General features: G+C 51.8%; 1 protein-coding gene across 1 annotated transcript in view; it reads right to left on the bottom strand.

Moving 5' to 3' along the window:
• LOC138296826 (calpain-1 catalytic subunit-like) overlaps window positions 1-20,919 on the bottom strand; it is a 457,633-nt gene that overhangs the window by 274,962 nt on the left and 161,752 nt on the right. The window contains exon 2 of the mRNA XM_069236287.1: window positions 20,623-20,875. Coding sequence (XP_069092388.1) covers window positions 20,623-20,868 — 246 coding nt within the window. The 5' untranslated portion in view covers window positions 20,869-20,875. The remainder of the gene's footprint in view (window positions 1-20,622; window positions 20,876-20,919) is intronic.

Raw genomic sequence — 20,919 nt, 5'->3', positions numbered from 1 at the left:
TATGGAGAATACGACACGTTAAACAGTAGAAGAAAATGAACCATTAATGACCATACCTCGAGTTTGGTGGTGGGATGTGTAAGAGGCTCACCTTAACGAAATAGATGCCTCAGCACTGCTTGTCCCACTGCTGTATCGACCTGGTTTGTCTCCTCTAAACAGTAATGTCTTGTAAATGTGTGTTGGCTGGACCATGTTGCTGCTCTACAGATGCTATGTAGTGGTACACCTGCAAAGAGTGCCGCTGAAGTGGCTACCGATCTTGTAGAGTGGGCTCTCACCTTGGTGTGGAGCGGCTTTCCTGCTTTTGAATGGCAGAATTGAATCGCCAGGCCAATCCATCTTGCTAAAGTTTGTTTGGACACCGCGTGTCCCTTCTTTGTTCCGCCGAACGCTACAAATAATTGATCCGACTGGCGGATGGTGTGAGTTTTCTGTAGATAAAACTTTAAACATCTTTTAATATCGAGAGAATGTAATGTTCTTTCCGCCACTGTTTGCGGATTTGGAAAAAAGGTTTTTAAGATGACTGGTTCATTTAAATGAAATGTTGAGGGAACTTTCTGAATGAATTTAGGATTTGTCCGCAGGATGACACCTGAGTTTGTAAACTGGAGGAACGGCTGTTTGATGGTGAAAGCCTGAATGTCACTGACTCTCTTTGCCGAAGTAAGAGCTAACAGTAACGCTGTTTTCCATGCCAGGAATTTTAGGTCAGCCTTGTGGATCGGCTCAAAAGGAGCTTTCATGAGTTGCATCAACACAACGTTCAATGACCATAGAGGCGGGGGTTTCCTAATTGGCGGGAAGACCCGAAAAAGGCCCTTCATAAATTGTTTGACAATTCTTGTGGAACACAAAGAGAGTCTATCTGGTGATCTGCGGTATCTGGAGATTGCTGCCAGATGTACCCGTATGGAAGAATATGCAAGTCCTGATTTTGCCAGGAGCAGGAGATATGGAAGTATCTGTTCCGGAGTAGAAGATAAAGGATGTATATTTTCCGCTGCACACCAAACACAAAACCGTTTCCATTTAAGTCTATAGGTTTTGTTGGTAGTGTCAGCTCTAGCTTTTGCTAAGATGTCTCTACACTCTGGGGAGATTTTGAGATTTAAGTATTCATTGTGTTCAGGAGCCAAGCCGACAAATGAAGAGACGACGGATGTGGGTGTGTGACTTGTCCCTGGTGCATCGTTAAAAGAGTCGGACTCTGTCTGAGTGGTAGATGTGGTCGTTCGGAGAGCATGAGGAGCTCCGTATACCATATTTGTCTGGGCCATCTGGGAGCTATGAGTAGAAGTCGACACCCCTCCGTCTTCATTTTTCTGATGACTCTCGGAATGAGCAGGATCGGAGGAAAAGCGTAGGCATAAACTCCTGACCATCTCATCGAAAACGCATTCCCCCACGAATCTTTTTGGGGAAGCCAACTTGCGTAGAACTGGCATTTCTTGTTCTCGAGAGTGGCAAATAGGTCTAAGTTTGGTTTGCCCCATAATAGAAACAGGCCATTGAGAGTTTTCTGGTCTAGCTCCCACTCGTGATAAGGAATTACTGTCCTGCTCAAGGTGTCTGCTAGAACATTGATCTGTCCTGGCACATGCTCCGCTTTTAGTGAAATATTGTGTTTGATGGCCCATGTCCAAATTTGTTGGGCTAGCTGCGAGAGTTGTAGGGACCTTGTGCCTCCTTGCTTGTTTAGATAAAACATGCTGGTCATGTTGTCCGTCCGGATTAAGACGCTTGAACATTGTATCTTTGGCAAGAAAGCTTTTAGAGCTAAGTGTATTGCTTTGAGTTCTAGATAATTGATGTGGAGCTGGCTCTCTTGCTGATTCCAGATTCCGCTGATTTGCAGGTCCTGGCAATGTGCACCCCATCCTTCGAGAGAGGCATCCGTTGTTACTATGTAACTTGGTGTTTGAAGAAGAAAAGACAGCCCTTTTGAGAAATTGGTTGGAGTCGCCCACCACCTCATAGTGTTCTTCATTAGAGGCGTTATGCGAATCTTGTCTTCGAAGGAGCCGAGGACCTGTGTCCATAATATGTCCAATTGCTCTTGCAGGGGTCGCATATGGAGCCTGCAATCTGGGACTAGCGGAATGCACGATGATATCATTCCGAGCAATGATTTGTAGATGCGGACTGAAACGAACTTTTTTCTGGATAGGTTGTTTGCCAACGAGGTTAACTTTTGTTTCCTCTCGTGTGATGGGTACGCTTTGCTGCGTACTGTGTCCAAAATTGCTCCCAAGAAACTCAATTCTTGTTTGGGGTATATCTGAGATTTCTGGTAGTTGACTACAAACCCCAGGCTGTGTAACAAATGAAGGCAATAGGAAATATGATTTGTTACTTGTAATTTTGAGGGTGCCTTTATAAGCCAGTCGTCCAGGTAAGGGAAGACCTGGATACCTGCCTGGCGAAGATGTGCTGCTACTGGAGCTAGCATTTTTGTGAAGATTCTGGGGGCTGATTTGAGACCGAATGGTAGAACCCGGAATTGGAGGTGCATACTTCCTACCCTGAACCTTAAAAATTTGCGATGGTTGCGATATATGGGGATATGAAAATAAGCATCCTGGAGGTCTAGGGATGCCATCCAATCGCCCGTGTTTATGAGACGCAGGACATCCTGCAACGTTACCATCCTGAACGATTGTTTCTTTAGAAACTTGTTTAGTGCTCTCAAGTCCAGGATGGGGCGCCAGTCTCCTGAGGGTTTCTTGAGAAGGAAAAACCGGGAATAGAATCCCTTGTTCCTTTGAGATAAAGGGACTGGTTCTATTGCTCCTTTTGTTAGCATTATCCTTACTTCCCTGAGAAGTTGGCTCAACCTCAGAGGCGGTGTACCCGATGGAGGGACACTCGGTGGTGTTTGGATGAATTCCAGAGTATGACCTCTGGTCACCACATCTAGTACCCATCTGTCCGATGTTATAGCCTTCCACTTGGGGAAATAAGAATTGATGCGACCTCCGACCTTCAATATTGATTGGGGAGGTGTTGAGATTATCCGCTGGTCATTGCTTTCTGCCTGTATCTCTTGCTCGGGCAGCTCCTCTTCCTCTAGCCGGATGTTTGTAAGCTGCGGCTGGTGGTAATCGATAATGCTGCTGTTGTTGATGGTGCTGATGTCCTGGTCCTGTGGAGGAAGATGTATATTGTGACCTGTATTGTTGGTATCCACCTCGAAAGGAGTAATTACCTCTACCCCTTGCTCCACGAAAAGGTAGTTTTTTATATTGCAGGGTACCTAGGGATTTTGCCGTATCGGTATCCGTCTTGATAGCCTGCAGCATATCATCGACATGTTTGCCAAACAAACTCTCTCCATCGAAGGGCATGTCGAGAACACGAGTCTGGACTTCTGGTCTGAATGAAGTAGCCTTAAGCCACCCTTGTCTGCGCAGGACTGCTGCTCCAGCTAATTGTCGAAAGCCAGTGAGGGAAATATCTATTGCACTGTCTATTATCTCTGCGGAAACCCTTTCTCCCTCCTGCAAGACCTTTTTAGCTTCCACCTTGATATCTTCTGGCAGTGAATCTACAAAAACGGACATGTCTGCCCACATCTGCCGATCGTACCTTCCCAGGATGGCGAGGGAATTTGCCGCCTTGACCGTTACTGCAGCAACCGAGGAGAATTTCTTACCGATATCGTCTAGTCTCCTTCCCTCTTTGTCTGGGGGAGACGCAATAGGTGTAGAGGGGTTTTTGGATCGTCGTTGAGCCGCCTGTGATATAACCGAGTCAGGTTTCGGTTGTGAGACTAAACAGGCCGGAGAATCATCTGGGGCCTTGTATTTTTTCTCTAGCCTTGGCATTTGTGAAGGCACTGTTGCCGGGTTTTTCATTGCCTTCAAACCCTCCTGCCACAAGAAATCCACAATAGGTATGGCTCTTACAGATCTCTTTGATGGCTCTTTAAAGTCATACAAAAAACACTCAGTTTCATGGGAAACAATTTCCAGACCAAAACGTTTCGCCGCTCTCTCTATGATATTATGGAAACCTCCTATGTCTTCTGGAGGAGAATCCACTGGAGCTGCTGGAGGTGGAGATGGTGTGGGAACGAGATAGTCGTCCCATTCACTAGCCGCTGAATCTGCTAGCTCGCCCTCTTCCCTTTCGTCGTCCGACGAGAGGTAAGCTTCCGGAGCTTGGCTAGTTACAGGTCTACTAGCCTGTGGCGTTTCGGAAACATTAGTAGTTTGAGCTTGCTGGTAACTCTGAGGTCTAGGTGGCGTGGACTGAGTTGACGGTGGGAACCTTTTATAGTAGTCCTTCAACATATGTTGTAAATCTGTCACTAATGTGCTAGGCATAGATAGAGGCGATGGTTGGTTTGCCTGTGGATAAGATGTTGAAGCATAACTATGCTGGTAATGTTGATCCTCTTCTTCATCAAACTCTTGACATTTGACATTTAGTTGGGACGGGCTACTAGCTGCCCCAAACATGCCTTGAACATCATCATCCTCATCGTCTAAAAGATGTTGCGGTGGGTATGGCAGCACCTTACTTGGTGATGTATGCATCGGCAAAATGTCAGATGGCTTGTCCCCTATATTAATAAGGGAAAGGGGTAAGAATCTGGTGGAGTCCTCATGATGGTATGAGGAATGAGCTGGTGAAATGTCCAAAGGTTTGTAAACTGTTAATGCTGTGGTGATCGTAGGATCCATCGTCGACGGTTCCCTCGTCGACGGTTCCCTCGTCGACGGTTCCCTCGTCGACGGCTCCCTCGTCGACGGTACTGTCGTCAACTGTACTGTCGTCGACGGGTCTCTCGTCGACGGGTCTCTCGTCGACGCTTCCGTCCATGACTGCGTCTTTTCCTTAGTCGACGGTCCCTTCGTCGACGGGTATTTTAGCGACGACGGTCGCTTCGCCGACGTAGTTTGCGTAGATGGGAGTGCCCTGGATGATTTGTGAACCCAGGAGGCCTCCGCTGTCGACGATGTGGTTGCCGACGAAGCTCTTTTGAAGATTTTTGCAGTAATAATCGTCGTCGATGACAAAGGCGACGACGTCATAATCATCGGTGAGGATGGTGTTGTGAACGTCGACGATACCGTGGTCGCTGTTACCGTCGACACTGTCGTCGACGGGGCGGTCGTCGACGGTTGTTTTTTCACCAAAAAGAGTTTTTCTGACTCTTTTTGTGGTGACAGAGACAGGGATGGTTTCTTTGAGGTGCTTTTCCGGTGTAACGGCGTAGTAGGTTCTGAATGAACCTTTTTTGGTCCATGTTTAACTGCCTCTTCAGTTAAGACTTGTTTAGTCTTTTTGTGCATTTTTCTTGGTGGTTCATCCGCACCTCTATCTCTCTCACCTGTTCTTTTCTGAGGGCGAGAAGTTTGTGGTGACTCTTCGCTGTCTGATGAAGGATGCTCTAAGGCTTTCTGTTTTTGCAGCCATAAGAGAAGTCTACCCTCTCGGTCTTTGAGGGTTTTTTGACTAAAGGTGCGACAGATTTTGCAGTCTCTCACCTTATGGTCTGGATGAAGGCAGTAAATACACTTCTTGTGGGGGTCATCAATATGTAGTCTCTTCTTCCCACAGTTGTCACAGTCTCTGAACAGACCCTTCTTTGCCTTTTCAGACATAGTAAAGTTGTAACTAGTTTCCTGAGAGAAAAAACAATCTTCAGTCAGAAAATAGGAAAAAAACTGAGCAGAGCTCAGGGAGACTCCCTTCACACGACGTGCGGTAGAAAATCTGAGGGAATTCAGCCTCTGTTGGGAGTGTTTGGGAGGGGCTGAATCCTGATTGGTTGATACTCAAGTTTGGGTCTTTTCACAAAACAAAGTGGATAGACTGTAAAATACCTTATGAGGCCTACTTGGGCCTACTGGTTTTATTTTTACTGACTTACTGCTTTTTATATATTTAAATTTACCGTGAGGCTCCCACCTCGACGACGGGGATGATTCAAGCATGTGAATCTATGAAAGATCCAATGCTGGAGAACTTGACCTCGTCCTTCTCATCTGTAATGCTGCAAGTCAACAGACTAAATCAAGGCCCCTAGAAATATGCGGCAAGGTTGAAACAAACTATGCGGCAGGGTTGGACCAAATTATGCGTCAAAAAAAGGAAAATGATGTGGGGTAATGCAGTATTTTAGGAGAGCATTACTTCACTTTTTTGACATCGCGACACGTTAACACTGTCTGGGCAAAGGTTTCCCCGTATTAGTATTAGTTCAGCCCTCAGACAGCAATAATCACCCAAGGGCCACCCAGTCAACCTTTGCAGGTGCATTCCATCGCGCGGCAAAATGGTACGCTGCATTTTCAGTAACTTTTGATCCATCTGAGCTAGAAAATGTTTTTTTAATCTGCAGAATATGCAGCAGATGATGGATAATGTGGTAAATGTGCGTCAAATCAAAATGTATGTGGAAACGCCACGACTGCAGAATTGCAGAATTCCAGTAGCCCTGGCCTTAATTTGAGCTAGTACTAAGGCTAGGCGATAACCATGTAATTCCTTGTATTGTAATCACACAGAATTAACTAAGAATTCTGCCAAATTATGCTTGAATTCTACAATAAGAGTACTTATGTGTTAAGCACTATTTCTTAGCGTAAAAATGCCCCATTGCGTCCAAAATGGACACGAGGATGCACGTAACACAACAGAGCACGAACACCGAGCACGAGCGGCCTAGCTAGTACATCAAGGGAGACGGTCTGAGGTTTACAGTGAAATGATTGTTTATTTGTAGAAAAACATTCAGTTCAATGAAAATGCACATGGGTGACTTAGACAGTTTTACATAAACACAAAGGTTTTCTTAGTTGTGGCCTCTAATTAGTGTGTTTTTGCCTAATGGCGGCCAGAAGCTTACAAGCAGGAGCTCTGCCAGTTTGCATTGGTTTGTCTATTCAGCCCAAGCCAATCTGAGTTTTTAGCTCCCCATTAAAAGTCTGGCGCGAAGAGAGGCTTCTTTCTTCTACAAAGGGCTGTTCGTATTTCTCAGATTTCTGGTCTGAAGTTTAATGAGCGGCAGAAAAAACCCAAACACTGACTGAAACTGACTGAAAGCAAACACAATGAAACCAGGAACAGGTGTATTCAGCGATTCAACAAATTATCAAGGGTCATCATGGGAAAATGGCAGAAAAAAATAGTCGCCAGAATATGGCATTCCACAGAGCTGACAAACAGCTCAAGATGGAGCCGCCACCTTAAGAGGCTGCACGTGGAGCTGTACCGTGCCTCACACACACAGAGCACTAAAAACGAAGGAAGAAACGCACAGGCGCTCCCCTCTGCAGGTGCCTATTCACTGCCTTGTCTATTCAAGGAGCTACTTTCAACCAGTGCTGCTTGAGTAAAGCTTCAGGGAGCTGCATTCAACCAGTGCTGCTTGGCACTTTCAGTAAAGCTTCAGGGAGCTACATTCAACCAGTGCTGCTTGGCACTTTCAGTAAAGCTTCAGGGAGCTGCATTCAACCAGCGCTGCTCGACACCTTCAGTAAAGCTTCAAGGGGCTTAATTCAACCAGTGCTCACCTTCAGTAAAGTGTCAAGGAGCTTCATTCCACCAGTGCTGGTTGGCACTTTCAATAAAGCTTCAAGGAGCTGCATTCGACCAGTGATGTTTGGCACTTTCAATAAAGCTTCGAGGAGCTGCATTCGACTAGTGCTGTTTGGCACTTTTAGTGAAGCTGCTCCAAGTACGTGCAGAAGAGACACAGAGCCTACAAAACAATCTAAAACCAGAGGGCAGCTCAGGGAGACGCTGCAGTGGAGGCGTCGATGACCAGAAGGTAAACAGGAAAGACCCCGTTCGTGCTCATTTGTCAGTCAGCAGCACACCTCAAAGCGCTGAACTCGTGCTGCTGAGGGAAGCAGCACACGGGTGACAGCAAGAAACATTGAAACCACCGGGGGTTGCTGAATGACAAAATGAAGAAAGAATTTGGTGAAGAGGCTGTGCTTCAAAGAAGGAGCAAACACAGGAAGAGAGGGGCAAGCCATCCAAAAAGAAGCAAGCAAATGAGAGGAGTGACAAAAAACCCAACCAATGGTAAGCAAGAGGCGGGATCTAAGCTCATGGAAGCTTTTGGTAGAGTTGAGGAGAGACATCTGCCTCCCAGGTATCGGATTGTGGTCTAGTCCAAGAGACCTAAACACATTTCGCTGCTGACGGACGCGTTTTTGTTAACAAGGCGAGCCTCCTGGCAGTTAAAGACAGATAACACAAAACACAGAAGAGGTTAAGGCGCCTGATATAGGCGCAGCGTTGAAGGAGGCCAGTCGAAAAAGCCAACATTTCACCCAGTGACTTTCGGAGCCCCCGAACCTCAGCCTAAAGTGTGGAGGGAGGAAGGCATAGGGGAGGGAAGGGAGGAAAGTATAGGAGAGGGAAGGGAGGAAGGCATAGGACAGGGGAGGGAGGAAGGCAGAGGGGAGGGAAGGGAGGAAAGTATAGGAGAGGGAAGGGAGAAATGCATAGGAGAGGGGAGGGAGGAAGGCATAGGTGAGGGGAGGGAGGAAAGTATAGGAGAGGGAAGGGAGGAAGGCATAGGGGAGGGAGAAAGGCATGGGGAAGGGGAGGGAGAAAGGCATGGGGAAGGGGAGGAGGAAGACATAGGGGGAGGGAGGAAGGCATGCAGGAGGGAGGAATACAAAGGGGGGAGGGGAGGGAGGAAGGCATAGGGGAGGGGAGGGAGGGAGGAAAGTATAGGAGAGGGAAGGGAGGAAAGTATAGGAGAGGGGAGGAAGGAATAGGAGAGGGAAGGGAGGAAGGCATAGGGGAGGGGAGGGAAGGGAAGGGAGGAAAGTATAGGAGAGGGAAGGGAGGAATGCATAGGAGAGGGGAGGGAGGAAGGCATAGGGGAGGGAGGAAAGTATAGGAGAGGGAAGGGAGGAAGGCATAGGGGAGGGGAGGGAGGAAGGCGGGAGGGAGGAAGGCATAAGGGAGGAAGGCATGGGGAAGGGAGGGAAGAAGGCATAGGGGAGGGAAGAAGGCATAGGGGAGGGAGGAATGCATAGGGGGGCGGGGAGGGAGGAAGGCATAGGGGAGGCTGCTGGTCCTGTCCTCTCTGTAAATCTTCATTCCTATTTGAGTGAGGGGGGTGGAGGGGCTCTCCAAGCAGTGGTTGTCAAATATGGCTGACCTCACCGACCCCCTCTCGGTTCTCACTGCTGCTTTGCTGGTGTCCAGCCTTTTTGTCCTACAATCACTAGCTGCCTGCCAGGGCTGCGTCAGTGGCAGGCGACACGGGGGGCAGTCACAGCGGTCCGGCAGCTCGGAGGAAACTCAGGCTGATTATACACCAGCGAGGGAGAGCATACGAGCAGAGAGGGGTACATGGGTGCCAGATGATGCTTGAGGGAGAGCATACGAGCAGAGAGGGGTACATGGGTGCCAGGTGATGCTTGAGGGGGAGCATACGAGCAGAGAGGGGTACATCGCTGCCAGATGATGCTTGAGGGGGAGCATACGAGCAGAGATACATGGGTGCCAGATGATGCTTGAGGGGGAGCATACGAGCAGAGAGGGGTACATGGGTGCCAGATGATGCTTGAGGGGGAGCATACGAGCAGAGAGGGGTACATGGGTGCCAGATGATGCTTGAGGGAGAGCATAAGAGCAGAGAGGGGTACATGGGTGCCAGATGATGCTTGAGGGAGAGCATACGAGCAGAGAGGGGTACATGGGTGCCAGACGACACTTGATGGAGCATACGAGCAGAGAGGGGTATGTGGGTGCCCGACGACGCTTGAGGGGGAGCATAGGGGCAGAGAGGGGTACATGGGTGCCAGATGACGCTTGAGGGGGAGCATAGGAGGAGAGAGGGATACATCGCTGCCAGATGATGCTTGAGGGGGAGCATACGAGCAGAGAGGGGTACATGGGTGCCAGATGACGCTTGAGGGAGACCATACGAGCAGAGAGGGGTACATGGGTGCCAGATGATGCTTGAGGGGAAGCATACGAGCAGAGAGGGGTACATGGCTGCCAGATGATGCTTGAGGAGGAGCATACGAGCAGAGAGGGGTACATGGGTGCCAGATGACGCTTGAGAGGGAGCATACGAGCAGAGAGGGGTACATGGCTGCCAGATGATGCTTGAGGGAGAGCATAGGGGCACATGGGTGCCAGATGACACTTGAGGGAGAGCATACGAACAGAGAGGGGTACATGGGTGCCAGATGATGCTTGAGGGGAAGCATACGAGCAGAGAGGGGTACATGGCTGCCAGACGATGCTTGAGGGAGAGCATACGAGCAGAGAGGGGTATGTGGGTGCTAGATGATGCTTCAGGGGGAGCATAAGAGCAGAGAGGGGTACATGGCTGCCAGATGAAGCTTGAGGGAGAGCATAGGGGCAGAGAGGGGTACGTGGGTGCCAGATGACGCTTGAGGGAGACCAAAAGAGCAGAGAGGGGTACATGGGTGCCCGACGACGCTGGAGGGGGAGCATAGGGGCAGAGAGGGGTACATGGGTGCCAGACGACACTTGAGGGAGAGCATAGGGGCAGAGAGGGGTACATGGGTGCCAGACGACACTTGAGGGAGAGAATACGAGCAGAGAGGGGTACATGGGTGCCAGATGATGCTTTAGGGGGAGCATACGAGCAGAGAGGGGTACTTGGCTGCTAGATGACGCTTGAGGGGGAGCATAGGAGGAGAGAGGGATACATGGCTGCCAGATGATGCTTAAGGGGGAGCATACGAGCAGAGAGGGGTACATGGGTGCCAGATGATGCTTAAGGGGAAGCATACGAGCAGAGAGGGGTACATGGCTGCCAGATGATGCTTGAGGGAGAGCATAGGGGCAGAGAGGGGTACATGGCTGCCAGATGATGCTTGAGGGGGAGCATACGAGCAGAGAGGGGTACATGGGTGCCAGATGACGCTTGACGGGGAGCATACGAGCAGAGAGGGGTACATGGCTGCCAGATGATGCTTGAGGGAGAGCATAGGGGCAGAGAGGGGTACGTGGGTGCCAGACGACACTTGAGGGAGAGCATACGAGCAGAGAGGGGTACAGGGGTGCCAGATGATGCTTGAGGGGAAGCATACGAGCAGAGAGGGGTACATGGCTGCCAGATTATGCTTGGGGGACAGCATAGGGGCAGAGAGGGGTACGTGGGTGCCAGACGGTGCTTGAGGGGGAGCATAAGAGCAGAGAGGGGTATGTGGGTGCTAGATGATGCTTGAGGGAGAGCATAAGAGCAGAGAGGGGTACATGGGTGCCAGATGATGCTTGAGGGAGAGCATAGGGGCAGAGAGGGGTACGTGGCTGCCAGATGACGCTTGAGGGAGAGCATAAGAGCAGAGAGGGGTACATGGGTGCCAGATGATGCTTGAGGGAGAGCATAGGGGCAGAGAGGGGTACGTGGGTGCCAGACGATGCTTGAGGGAGAGCATAGGGGCAGAGAGGGGTACGTGGGTGCCAGATGATGCTTGAGGGGGAGCATAAGAGCAGAGAGGCGCACATGGGTGCCAGACGACACTTGAGGGAGAGCATACGAGCAGAGAGGGGCACATGGGTGCCGGACGACGCTTGAGAGGGAGCATACGAGCAGAGAGGGGTACATGGGTGCCAGATGATGCTTTAGGGGGAGCATACGAGCAGAGAGGGGTACGTGCCTGCTAGATGACGCTTGAGGGGGAGCATAGGAGGAGAGAGGGATACATGGCTGCCAGATGATGCTTGAGGGGGAGCATACGAGCAGAGAGGGGTACATGGGTGCCAGATGACGCTTGAGGGAGAGCATACGAGCAGAGAGGGGTACATGGGTGCCAGATGACGCTTGAGGGAGAGCATACGAGCAGAGAGGGGTACATGCGTGCCAGATGATGCTTGAGGGGAAGCATACGAGCAGGAAGGGGTACATGGCTGCCAGATGATGCTTGAGGGAGAGTATAGGGGCAGAGAGGGGTACATGGCTGCCAGATGATGCTTGAGGGGGAGCATACGAGCAGAGAGGGGTACATGGGTGCCAGATGACGCTTGAGGGGGAGCATACGAGCAGAGAGGGGTACATGGCTGCCAGATGATGCTTGAGGGAGAGCATAGGGGCAGAGAGGCGTACGTGGGTGCCAGACGACACACGAGGGAGAGCAGACGAGCAGAGAGGGGTACATGGGTGCCAGATGATGCTTGAGGGGAAGCATACGAGCAGGAAGGGGTACATGGCTGCCAGATGATGCTTGAGGGAGAGCATAGGGGCAGAGGGGGGTACATGGCTGCCAGATGATGCTTGAGGGGGAGCATACGAGCAGAGAGGGGTACATGGGTGCCAGATGACGCTTGAGGGGGAGCATACGAGCAGAGAGGGGTACATCGCTGCCAGATGATGCTTGAGGGGGAGCATACGAGCAGAGAGGGGTACATGGGTGCCAGATGACGCTTGAGGGACAGCATACGAGCAGAGAGGGGTACATGGGTGCCAGATGATGCTTGAGGGGGAGCATAAGAGCAGAGAGGGGTACATGGGTGCCAGATGATGCTTGAGGGAGAGCAAAAGAGCAGAGAGGGGTACATGGGTGCCAGATGATGCTTGAGGGAGAGCATACGAGCAGAGAGGGGTACATGGGTGCCAGATGATGCTTGAGGGAGAGCATACGAGCAGAGAGGGGTACATGGGTGCCAGACGACACTTGATGGAGAGCATACGAGCAGAGAGGGGTACATGGGTGCCAGATGATGCTTGAGGGAGAGCATACGAACAGAGAGGGGTACGTGGCTGCCAGATGACGCTTGAGGGAGAGCATAAGAGCAGAGAGGGGTACGTGGGTGCCAGATGATGCTTGAGGGAGAGCATAGGGGCAGAGAGGGGTACGTGGGTGCCAGACGGTGCTTGAGGGGGAGCATAAGAGCAGAGAGGGGTACGTGGGTGCCAGACGATGCTTGAGGGGGAGCATAAGAGCAGAAAGGGGTACATGGGTGCCAGACGACACTTGAGGGAGAGCATACGAGCAGAGCGGGGTACATGGGTGCCAGATGATGCTTGAGGGGAAGCATACGAGCAGAGAGGGGTACATGGCTGCCAGATGATGCTTGAGGGGGAGCATACGAGCAATGAGGGGTACATGGGTGCCAGATGACGCTTGAGGGGGAGCATACGAGCAGAGAGGGGTACATGGGTGCCAGATGATGCTTGAGGGAGAGCATAGGGGCAGAGAGGGGTACGTGGGTGCCAGACGACACTTGAGGGAGAGCATACGAGCAGAGAGGGGTACATGGGTGCCAGATGATGCTTGAGGGGAAGCATACGAGTAGAGAGGGGTACATGGCAGCCAGATGATGCTTGAGGGAGAGCATAGGGGCAGAGAGGGGTACGTGGGTGCCAGACGGTGCTTGAGGGGGAGCATAAGAGCAGAGAGGGGTACGTGGGTGCCAGACGGTGCTTGAGGGGGAGCATAAGAGCAGAGAGGGGTACGTGGGTGCCATACGGTGCTTGAGGGGGAGCATAAGAGCAGAGAGGGGTATGTGGGTGCTAGATGATGCTTGAGGGGGAGCATAAGAGCAGAGAGGGGTACAAGGGTGCCCGACGACGCTTGAGGAAGAGCATAGGGGCAGAGAGGGGTACATGGGTGCCAGACGACACTTGAGGGAGAGCATACGAGCAGAGAGGGGTACATAGGTGCCAGATGATGCTTTAGGGGGAGCATACGAGCAGAGAGGGGTACGTGGCTGCTAGATGACGCTTGAGGGGGAGCATAGGAGGAGAGAGGGATACATGGCTGCCAGATGATGCTTGGGGGGGAGCATACGAGCAGAGAGGGGTATGTGGGTGCCAGACGGTGCTTAAGGGGGAGCATAAGAGCAGAGAGGAGTACATGGGTGCCAGATAATGCTTGAGGGGAAGCATACGAGCAGAGAGGGGTACATGGCTGCCAGATGATGCTTGAGGGGGAGCATACGAGCAGAGAGGGGTACATGGGTGCCAGATGACGCTTGAGGGGGAGCATACGAGCAGAGAGGGGTACATGGCTGCCAGATGATGCTTGAGGGAGAGCATAGGGGCAGAGAGGGGTACGTGGGTGCCAGACGACACTTGAGGGAGAGCATACGAGCAGAGAGGGGTACGTGGGTGCCAGACGGTGCTTGAGGGGGAGCATAAGAGCAGAGAGGGGTACATGGGTGCCCGACGACGCTTGAGGGAGAGCATAAGAGCAGAGAGGGGTATGTGGGTGCCAGATGATGCTTGAGGGACAGCATAAGAGCAGAGAGGGGTACGTGGGTGCCATATGATGCTTGAGGGAGAGCATACGAGCAGAGAGGGGTATGTGGGTGCCAGATGACGCTTGAGGGGGAGCATACGAGCAGAGAGGGGTACATGGCTGCCAGATGATGCTTGAGGGAGAGCATAGGGGCAGAGAGGGGTACGGGTGCCAGACGGTGCTTGAGGGGGAGCATAAGAGCAGAGAGGGGTACGTGGGTGCCAGACGGTGCTTGAGGGGGAGCATACGAGCAGAGAGGGGTACATGGGTGCTAGATGATGCTTGAGGGAGAGCATAGGGGCAGAGAGGGGTACGTGGGTGCCAGACGGTGCTTGAGGGGGAGCATAAGAGCAGAGAGGGGTACGTGGGTGCCAGATGATGCTTGAGGGAGAGCATAGGGGCAGAGAGGGATACGTGGGGGCCAGACGGTGCTTCAGGGGGAGCATAAGAGCAGAGAGGGGTACGTGGGTGCCAGATGATACTTGAGGGGGAGCATAAGAGCAGAGAGGGGTACATGGGTGCCAGATGATGCTTGAGGGAGAGCATAGGGGCAGAGAGGGGTACATGGCTGCCAGACACTTGAGGGAAAGCATACGAGCAGAGAGGGGTACGTGGGTGCCAGACGATACTTGAGGGAGAGCATACGAGCAGAGAGGGGTACGTGGGTGCCAGACGGTGCTTGAGGGGGAGAATACGAGCAGAGAGGGGTACGTGGGTGCCAGACGGTGCTTGAGGGGGAGCATAAGAGCAGAGAGGGGTACATGGGTGCCCGACGATGCTTGAGGGAGAGCATACGAGCAGAGAGGGGTACGTGGGTGCCAGACGGTGCTTGAGGGGGAGCATAAGAGCAGAGAGGGGTACGTGGGTGCCCGACGACGCTTGAGGGAGAGCTTACGAGCAGAGAGGGGTACGTGGGTGCCAGACGGTGCTGGAGGGGGAGCATACGAGCAGAGAGGGGTACGTGGGTGCCAGACGGTGTTTGAGGGGGAGCATACGAGCAGAGACGGGTACGTGGGTGCCAGACGGTGCTTGAGGGGGAGCATAAGAGCAGAGAGGGGTACATGGGTGCCCGACGACGCTTGAGGGAGAGCATACGAGCAGAGAGGGGTACGTGGGTGCCAGACGGTGCTTGAGGGGGAGCATACGAGCAGAGAGGGGTACGTGGGTGCCTGACTGTGCTTGAGGGGGAGCATACGAGCCGAGAGGGGTACGTGGGTGCCAGACGGTGCTTGAGGGGGAGCATATGAGCAGAGAGGGGTACATGGGTGCCCGACGACGCTTGAGGGAGAGCATACGAGCAGAGAGGGGTACGTGGGTGCCAGACGGTGCTTGAGGGGGAGCATACGAGGAGAGAGGGGTACGTGGGTGCCAGACGGTGCTTGAGGGGGAGCATAAGAGCAGAGAGGGGTACATGGGTGCCCGACGACGCTTGAGGGAGAGCATACGAGCAGAGAGGGGTACGTGGGTGCCAGACGACACTTGAGGGAGAGCATACGAGCAGAGAGGGGTACGTGGGTGCCAGACGGTGCTTGAGGGGGAGCATACGAGCAGAGAGGGGTACATGGGTGCCCGACGACGCTTGAGGGAGAGCATACGAGCAGAGAGGGGTACGTGGGTGCCAGACGACGCTTGAGGGAGAGCATACGAGCAGAGAGGGGTACGTGGGTGCTAGATGATGCTTGAGGGGAAGTATACGAGCAGAGAGGGGTACATCGCTGTCAGATGACGGTTGAGGGAGGACATCAGTGCACAGGCGGGTAGATGGCTGGCAGACGAGGACTGATGGAGAACCTGAGTGCACAGGGTACAACGTGGGTACCATTCGATGCTTCTAGGGGCAGGCAGAGCAGGCGGAAGGCCACAGAGTGGGAGGGAGTTCACTCTCACCGCCACCAGTTCACAACACCTCTCTGGTCACACACAGCTTGCATTTCTGTCTCCTCAGACGCGCGTGTAAGATGCACTTCAAACGTGAATAACTGGCCTAAGTACATCTGAAATGTTAAGAAAGTCCACCCTTCACCTTCGAGAATGGATTAGACCAAAACGTGTCTTTGTTTCGTTACCTAAAGCTTGTATTTCAAAGTATATGCACATCAATAACATGTAAATATGTCGAGCAGATTGCCCCCTTGGAGAAGGCCGGACTCAGTGGGCAGACCCCTGAAAGCAGCACCGTCAGCCTGTACTCGAGGGTTGTAGAGCTTTTTGTTTTTATATAGAGCATTTTACTGCATTTTTACTAAGCACAAAACCACTTCTGCCTGTCTCAAGTGAGGGATCACATTCCAATACACCAGTATTACGTCGTTTTCCCAGTTAGTTGCAAGAATCCAGAGCCCATAATTACAAGGGCTTGGTGTCCCAGAGTCATCAAATCTGCATATCGTGATAGTCCCACCATTTTGCCAGATTCTGGCACATTTGCAGGGGCATCCCCTGGCCTCGTAAATACCTTCCACCAATTTACCCACCAGTCCATGCCGTGAAAGCGGGGGCCACCGAAGAAGCCCAGGTGCAGGCAATGTCCCTTTTAGCAATCACCGTGCCCACCCCCACCAATATCCTATCTCCCCGGGTACCCCCAGTTCATCAAGTATACCCAAAAAAGCAATCTTAGGGTCCCTAATGATGGTCGTGCCCCCCACAGCAGAGAGTACGTCCAGCACTTTCCCCCTAGTACTTCCGGATCACAGGACATGGCCAGACCACATGGACGAAGACGCCCCCTGAGCCGCTGCACCTAGGGCGCGCAGAGGAGGCAAGAAGACCAACCTCATGCAAACGGAGAGGGGGCGTGTACGCCTGATGAAAGTATTTAAACTGTGTCTGGCAGAGTGTGATGGGCCATACATGAGTCTCCCCCTCCCCCCCCCCCCCAAGTCCGCTTCGTCCAGTTCCCCCACATGGCTTTCCCATTCACTCCTCAGGAGGGTCAGGGATGTAGGCGCATGTATGACCAAGGATTTATAAATCTGGGAGATCTCCTGTTTACCCAACCGGCTCAGACGTATCTTGCTTTCCCGGGGGCGGTCCTCTGGGATTCAGCGCATGCCTGAGTGGTAAGTACCGGTAAAACTGGGGGTTGGGCATATGTGAGGCGGTTTGGATTTCTTGGAATTCTTTAACATGATGGCCATTCCACGCATCCCCAACTTTGATATCCCAATGAAGTCCCAACCCCCGAGATCCTTCAAGGGTGGATACCTGCTCCATCCAGTGGCCTGCCCACAACTGAGTCTATGGTTCCAGCCGAGCCACCGCAGCGCGGTTCTCCAGACTCCAAGGGCTACTTGGAGGACCTCAGGAATGTCGGAGGGAACAGGGGCGCCATAGAGGATACGGAAGGTATTATCTGGGCCCAAGACGGCCAATTCTCATCTGTATGATGGGTCGTCCCACCCGCCATGTAACCATTCATTAATAGGGAGTAGTTTTGAGGGCCGGTAGTAGAGGTGCTCGTCAGCCATAGCAAGGCCCCCATCGTACACTGCACAGGTGCACTTGTCGGAGGACACACTAGAGGGTCCACCTGCACAGAGGAACTTACGGGCCAGCACGTGTACAGAGTCAAACCATGTCTGAGGGATTCGCAACTGGTAATTGTGGAGAATATATAGGAATTTGGGAAGGGTCATCATTTTATAAAAGGCGATTCTCCACATAGTGTTGACAGGCCAGTTATACCGGAGCATCAAGTCCTCCCTCGCCCTGCGCAGCACCGGGCTCAGATTCAGGATCCCCATCAGGTCTGGTTCCCTTTATACGTGTACTCCAAGGTATGGAAAACTAACTTGGCGCATCGGGATCTGGGATTGCCAGGTTTCATCCGGGCGGTCCCCTTTTAGTGGAACCAATACAGGCTTGTCCCAACTGACCTGGAGTCCCGAGGCTTTCCCCAAAAATTAAGGATCTGGAGTAGCCAAGGCCCTGTCTCTACTGGCCTAGACACGAATACCAGGACATCGCCGCATACAATGCTAAATGGTCTTCCATGGCGAAGCCCCAGTGGAACCCGGCACCTATGCATCGCATCAGATTCACAGAGCCAGTGGCTTGATCGTAAGCGCGAACAGGAGGATGAATAGGGGGGAACCCTAGCAGGTGCCCTCCATCACCGGGAAGACCTCTGAAAGCACTCAGTTGACTCGCACTCAGGCGCAGGTGCCAATGTACAGAACCCTAACACAGCTCCGGAACCGAGGCCCAAGGCCCATTCCCTCGATCACCCCATCCAAGTAGATCCAGGCGACTGTGTAGAAGGCCTTTTCGAAGTCCATGAGCAGAAGAGCAGCAGGGCCGCCCAACGCCCTTATGAGGACACTGCTACGTGTACTCTACGGGTGTAATGTCTGGTGCTGCGGCGAGGGATAAATCTGCATTGGTCAGGATGGCCTAGCCCAGGGATAACTGTCAGCAAGCGCTTTGCCAGAAGTTTAGCATGTATTTTAACTTCACTCTTGATAAGGGAGATGGCTCTAAAAGATGCACAGGTAGCTTTTTCACACTGACTTAGCAAGTACTTCAATCGTGGCTTGGTCCATTTCAGGGGGAAAATGGCCCTTGGATGTAGCCTCCATACAGTTTATAGCTTAAGCAGGGGAGGAAGAATTTCAGGGCAAAGCTTATGGTAAAAATCTGCGGGGACATCTTTTGGTCCTGGCATTTTAATGCAATTAAGTCCCAATAATGCATTTCCTATTTCCGTGCCAGTAATGTCGGAGTCCAGGGCCTCGTGGTCTTGGGGGGGGGACATACTGTGGAGGGAGCGCTCACCCACCAAGGGAGCGGGTCCCTCAACATCAGAGCGCTTGCGGCGCATAGAGTTCCTGGCAGTAACGGGTGAATGTTGCAGCTATTTCCGGAGAGCCTCTACCCATGCGCCTGACACCCCAGGACACAAGGTTCTCAGACTGGTGGGTAGCCGACCAATGCACAAGCTTACTGGATTTATCGCCCAATTCACATACTTTGAGTGGATGCCATCCAGCATATCTGGGCCTCATCTAAACTCCGCTGGCGGAGCGACGTTCGGTCTACTCCCAGTTGCCGCACCTCCAACTCATGAGGTACCTGTTGTAGAGCTTTATATTTGTATCATTTGTATGGTTTCCCCTCAGGTCTGGTGCCTCTTTGGATAGCGTTGTGCGCCAGGTCAGGGACGGCCAGTGATACTAACATGTAAATGGAGCGCTCCAGTAGCCTCACTGCTTGTTCCCTGCAGAACAACACAGATGCATTTGTTTGCACCAGGTAGTTTGTAGGAGTGCCTCATACAATGTAGCACGTAACCTTCCGCGATTGACTCGGCTTATCCAACTTGTTTCTACCAAGATTTCTTGTCTGCTGCCGGCTACATATAATATGAAATGCGTATTCCTTATGAGTCACATTCATTCAGAACATTGGACAAATACTAATTTACTTCACAGAGAACAACTTTTACTTACTGTAAATCTAAATGAAGGAGTTAGTAGTAATAACCTTTCTATTCAGCCATTAATGCTGCACTTCTGCCTTACTAAGTGTTGTAAATAACAGTTGTTACTATTTACCCAATTTAATGGTACTCAACTTGTCAACCTCAGAAGAATGATAGGCCAAAATGGGATGGCCAGAATTCTAAGTTCTGACCTGCAGAACACCACATGCTTCAGCAGGGAGCTTTTAATGAACTGAACCATACTACTGATGGAACCCCTAGGGTAGAATTCTTTGGTCTCCTTTTCCTTGGGTGGGCCACTCATCCCCTCCTCCGTAGGGTCAGCCTCATTATGGCATTATTTTCTTAGCACATTTCTGCATTATTTGTTTATTGTCGCTCAAGGAACGCCAGGAAAACTCGCAACTTTCTGGAGAAAATCTTTTAAACATTTGCAGTAAAATAAACCACACTGACATCATATGAAAAAACATATTTTGTGCATTTCGCATAGCTGCCAAGCTATTAGGTTACCTATGTGCGACATTTTCATCTTCATATGCACCTGTGACATTTCAATACATGTGTGGCCATGTGATTGACACTATCTCAGTTATGTGCATTTAATGTAACACAAGAATGGTCCACTTGTACTGTGTAGCATCGACACTACAAAGTCCTAGGGAAGGTAAGCCTCATTAAGCTGTCCCTTATTTTAGGCATTGCCTTAGGGCTCCTCAAGAAATACCAGGAAAGGGTACAGCCTTCTGGCCCAATTCTTGGCATATGTTGCAGTAAAAAGCACAATTTCAACATCACATAAAAACATTTTAGGGAGTTTCGGTCTTACTCGCTCCTTCACTCACAACCATTTGGAAGGCAGGTCAAAGGTGGGAGAGATGGTGGATGTGGGGAAGGGGCGGGATTTGGGAGACGGCGGCTACAGTGGAGGGGGATGTGGAAGGGCCTCGCTGCTCCACCGAGTTCTCCTGCACTTACCGATGGACGCTTCCACCGCACGCCCTGCACCTTGGAGGAGCCCGGACCCAGCTCCTTGAAGCCGAGGGAGGCGGTGATGGCAGGGAAGTGGGGGTCCTCGAAGAGGGCGCCGCTGTCCAGGCACTGCTGCTTCAGGCTCTCGTAGTCTTGGTTCAGGTACTTGACGGCGTTGCTGTGCTCGCCGACCCCCTCTGCCTTCAGACGGTTGATCTTCAGCTGGGAGGCAATCCCACCAAACGCCATCATGTTGTTACTGCCGAGAGAGAGAGGAAGGAAAAGAGTGCTTAACGCTGGTAA

This window comes from Pleurodeles waltl, chromosome 5, assembly GCF_031143425.1.
Source record: "Pleurodeles waltl isolate 20211129_DDA chromosome 5, aPleWal1.hap1.20221129, whole genome shotgun sequence".
In the NCBI taxonomy this organism is placed as follows: domain Eukaryota; kingdom Metazoa; phylum Chordata; class Amphibia; order Caudata; family Salamandridae; genus Pleurodeles; species Pleurodeles waltl.
This window is presented reverse-complemented; position numbering and strand designations above follow the sequence as displayed.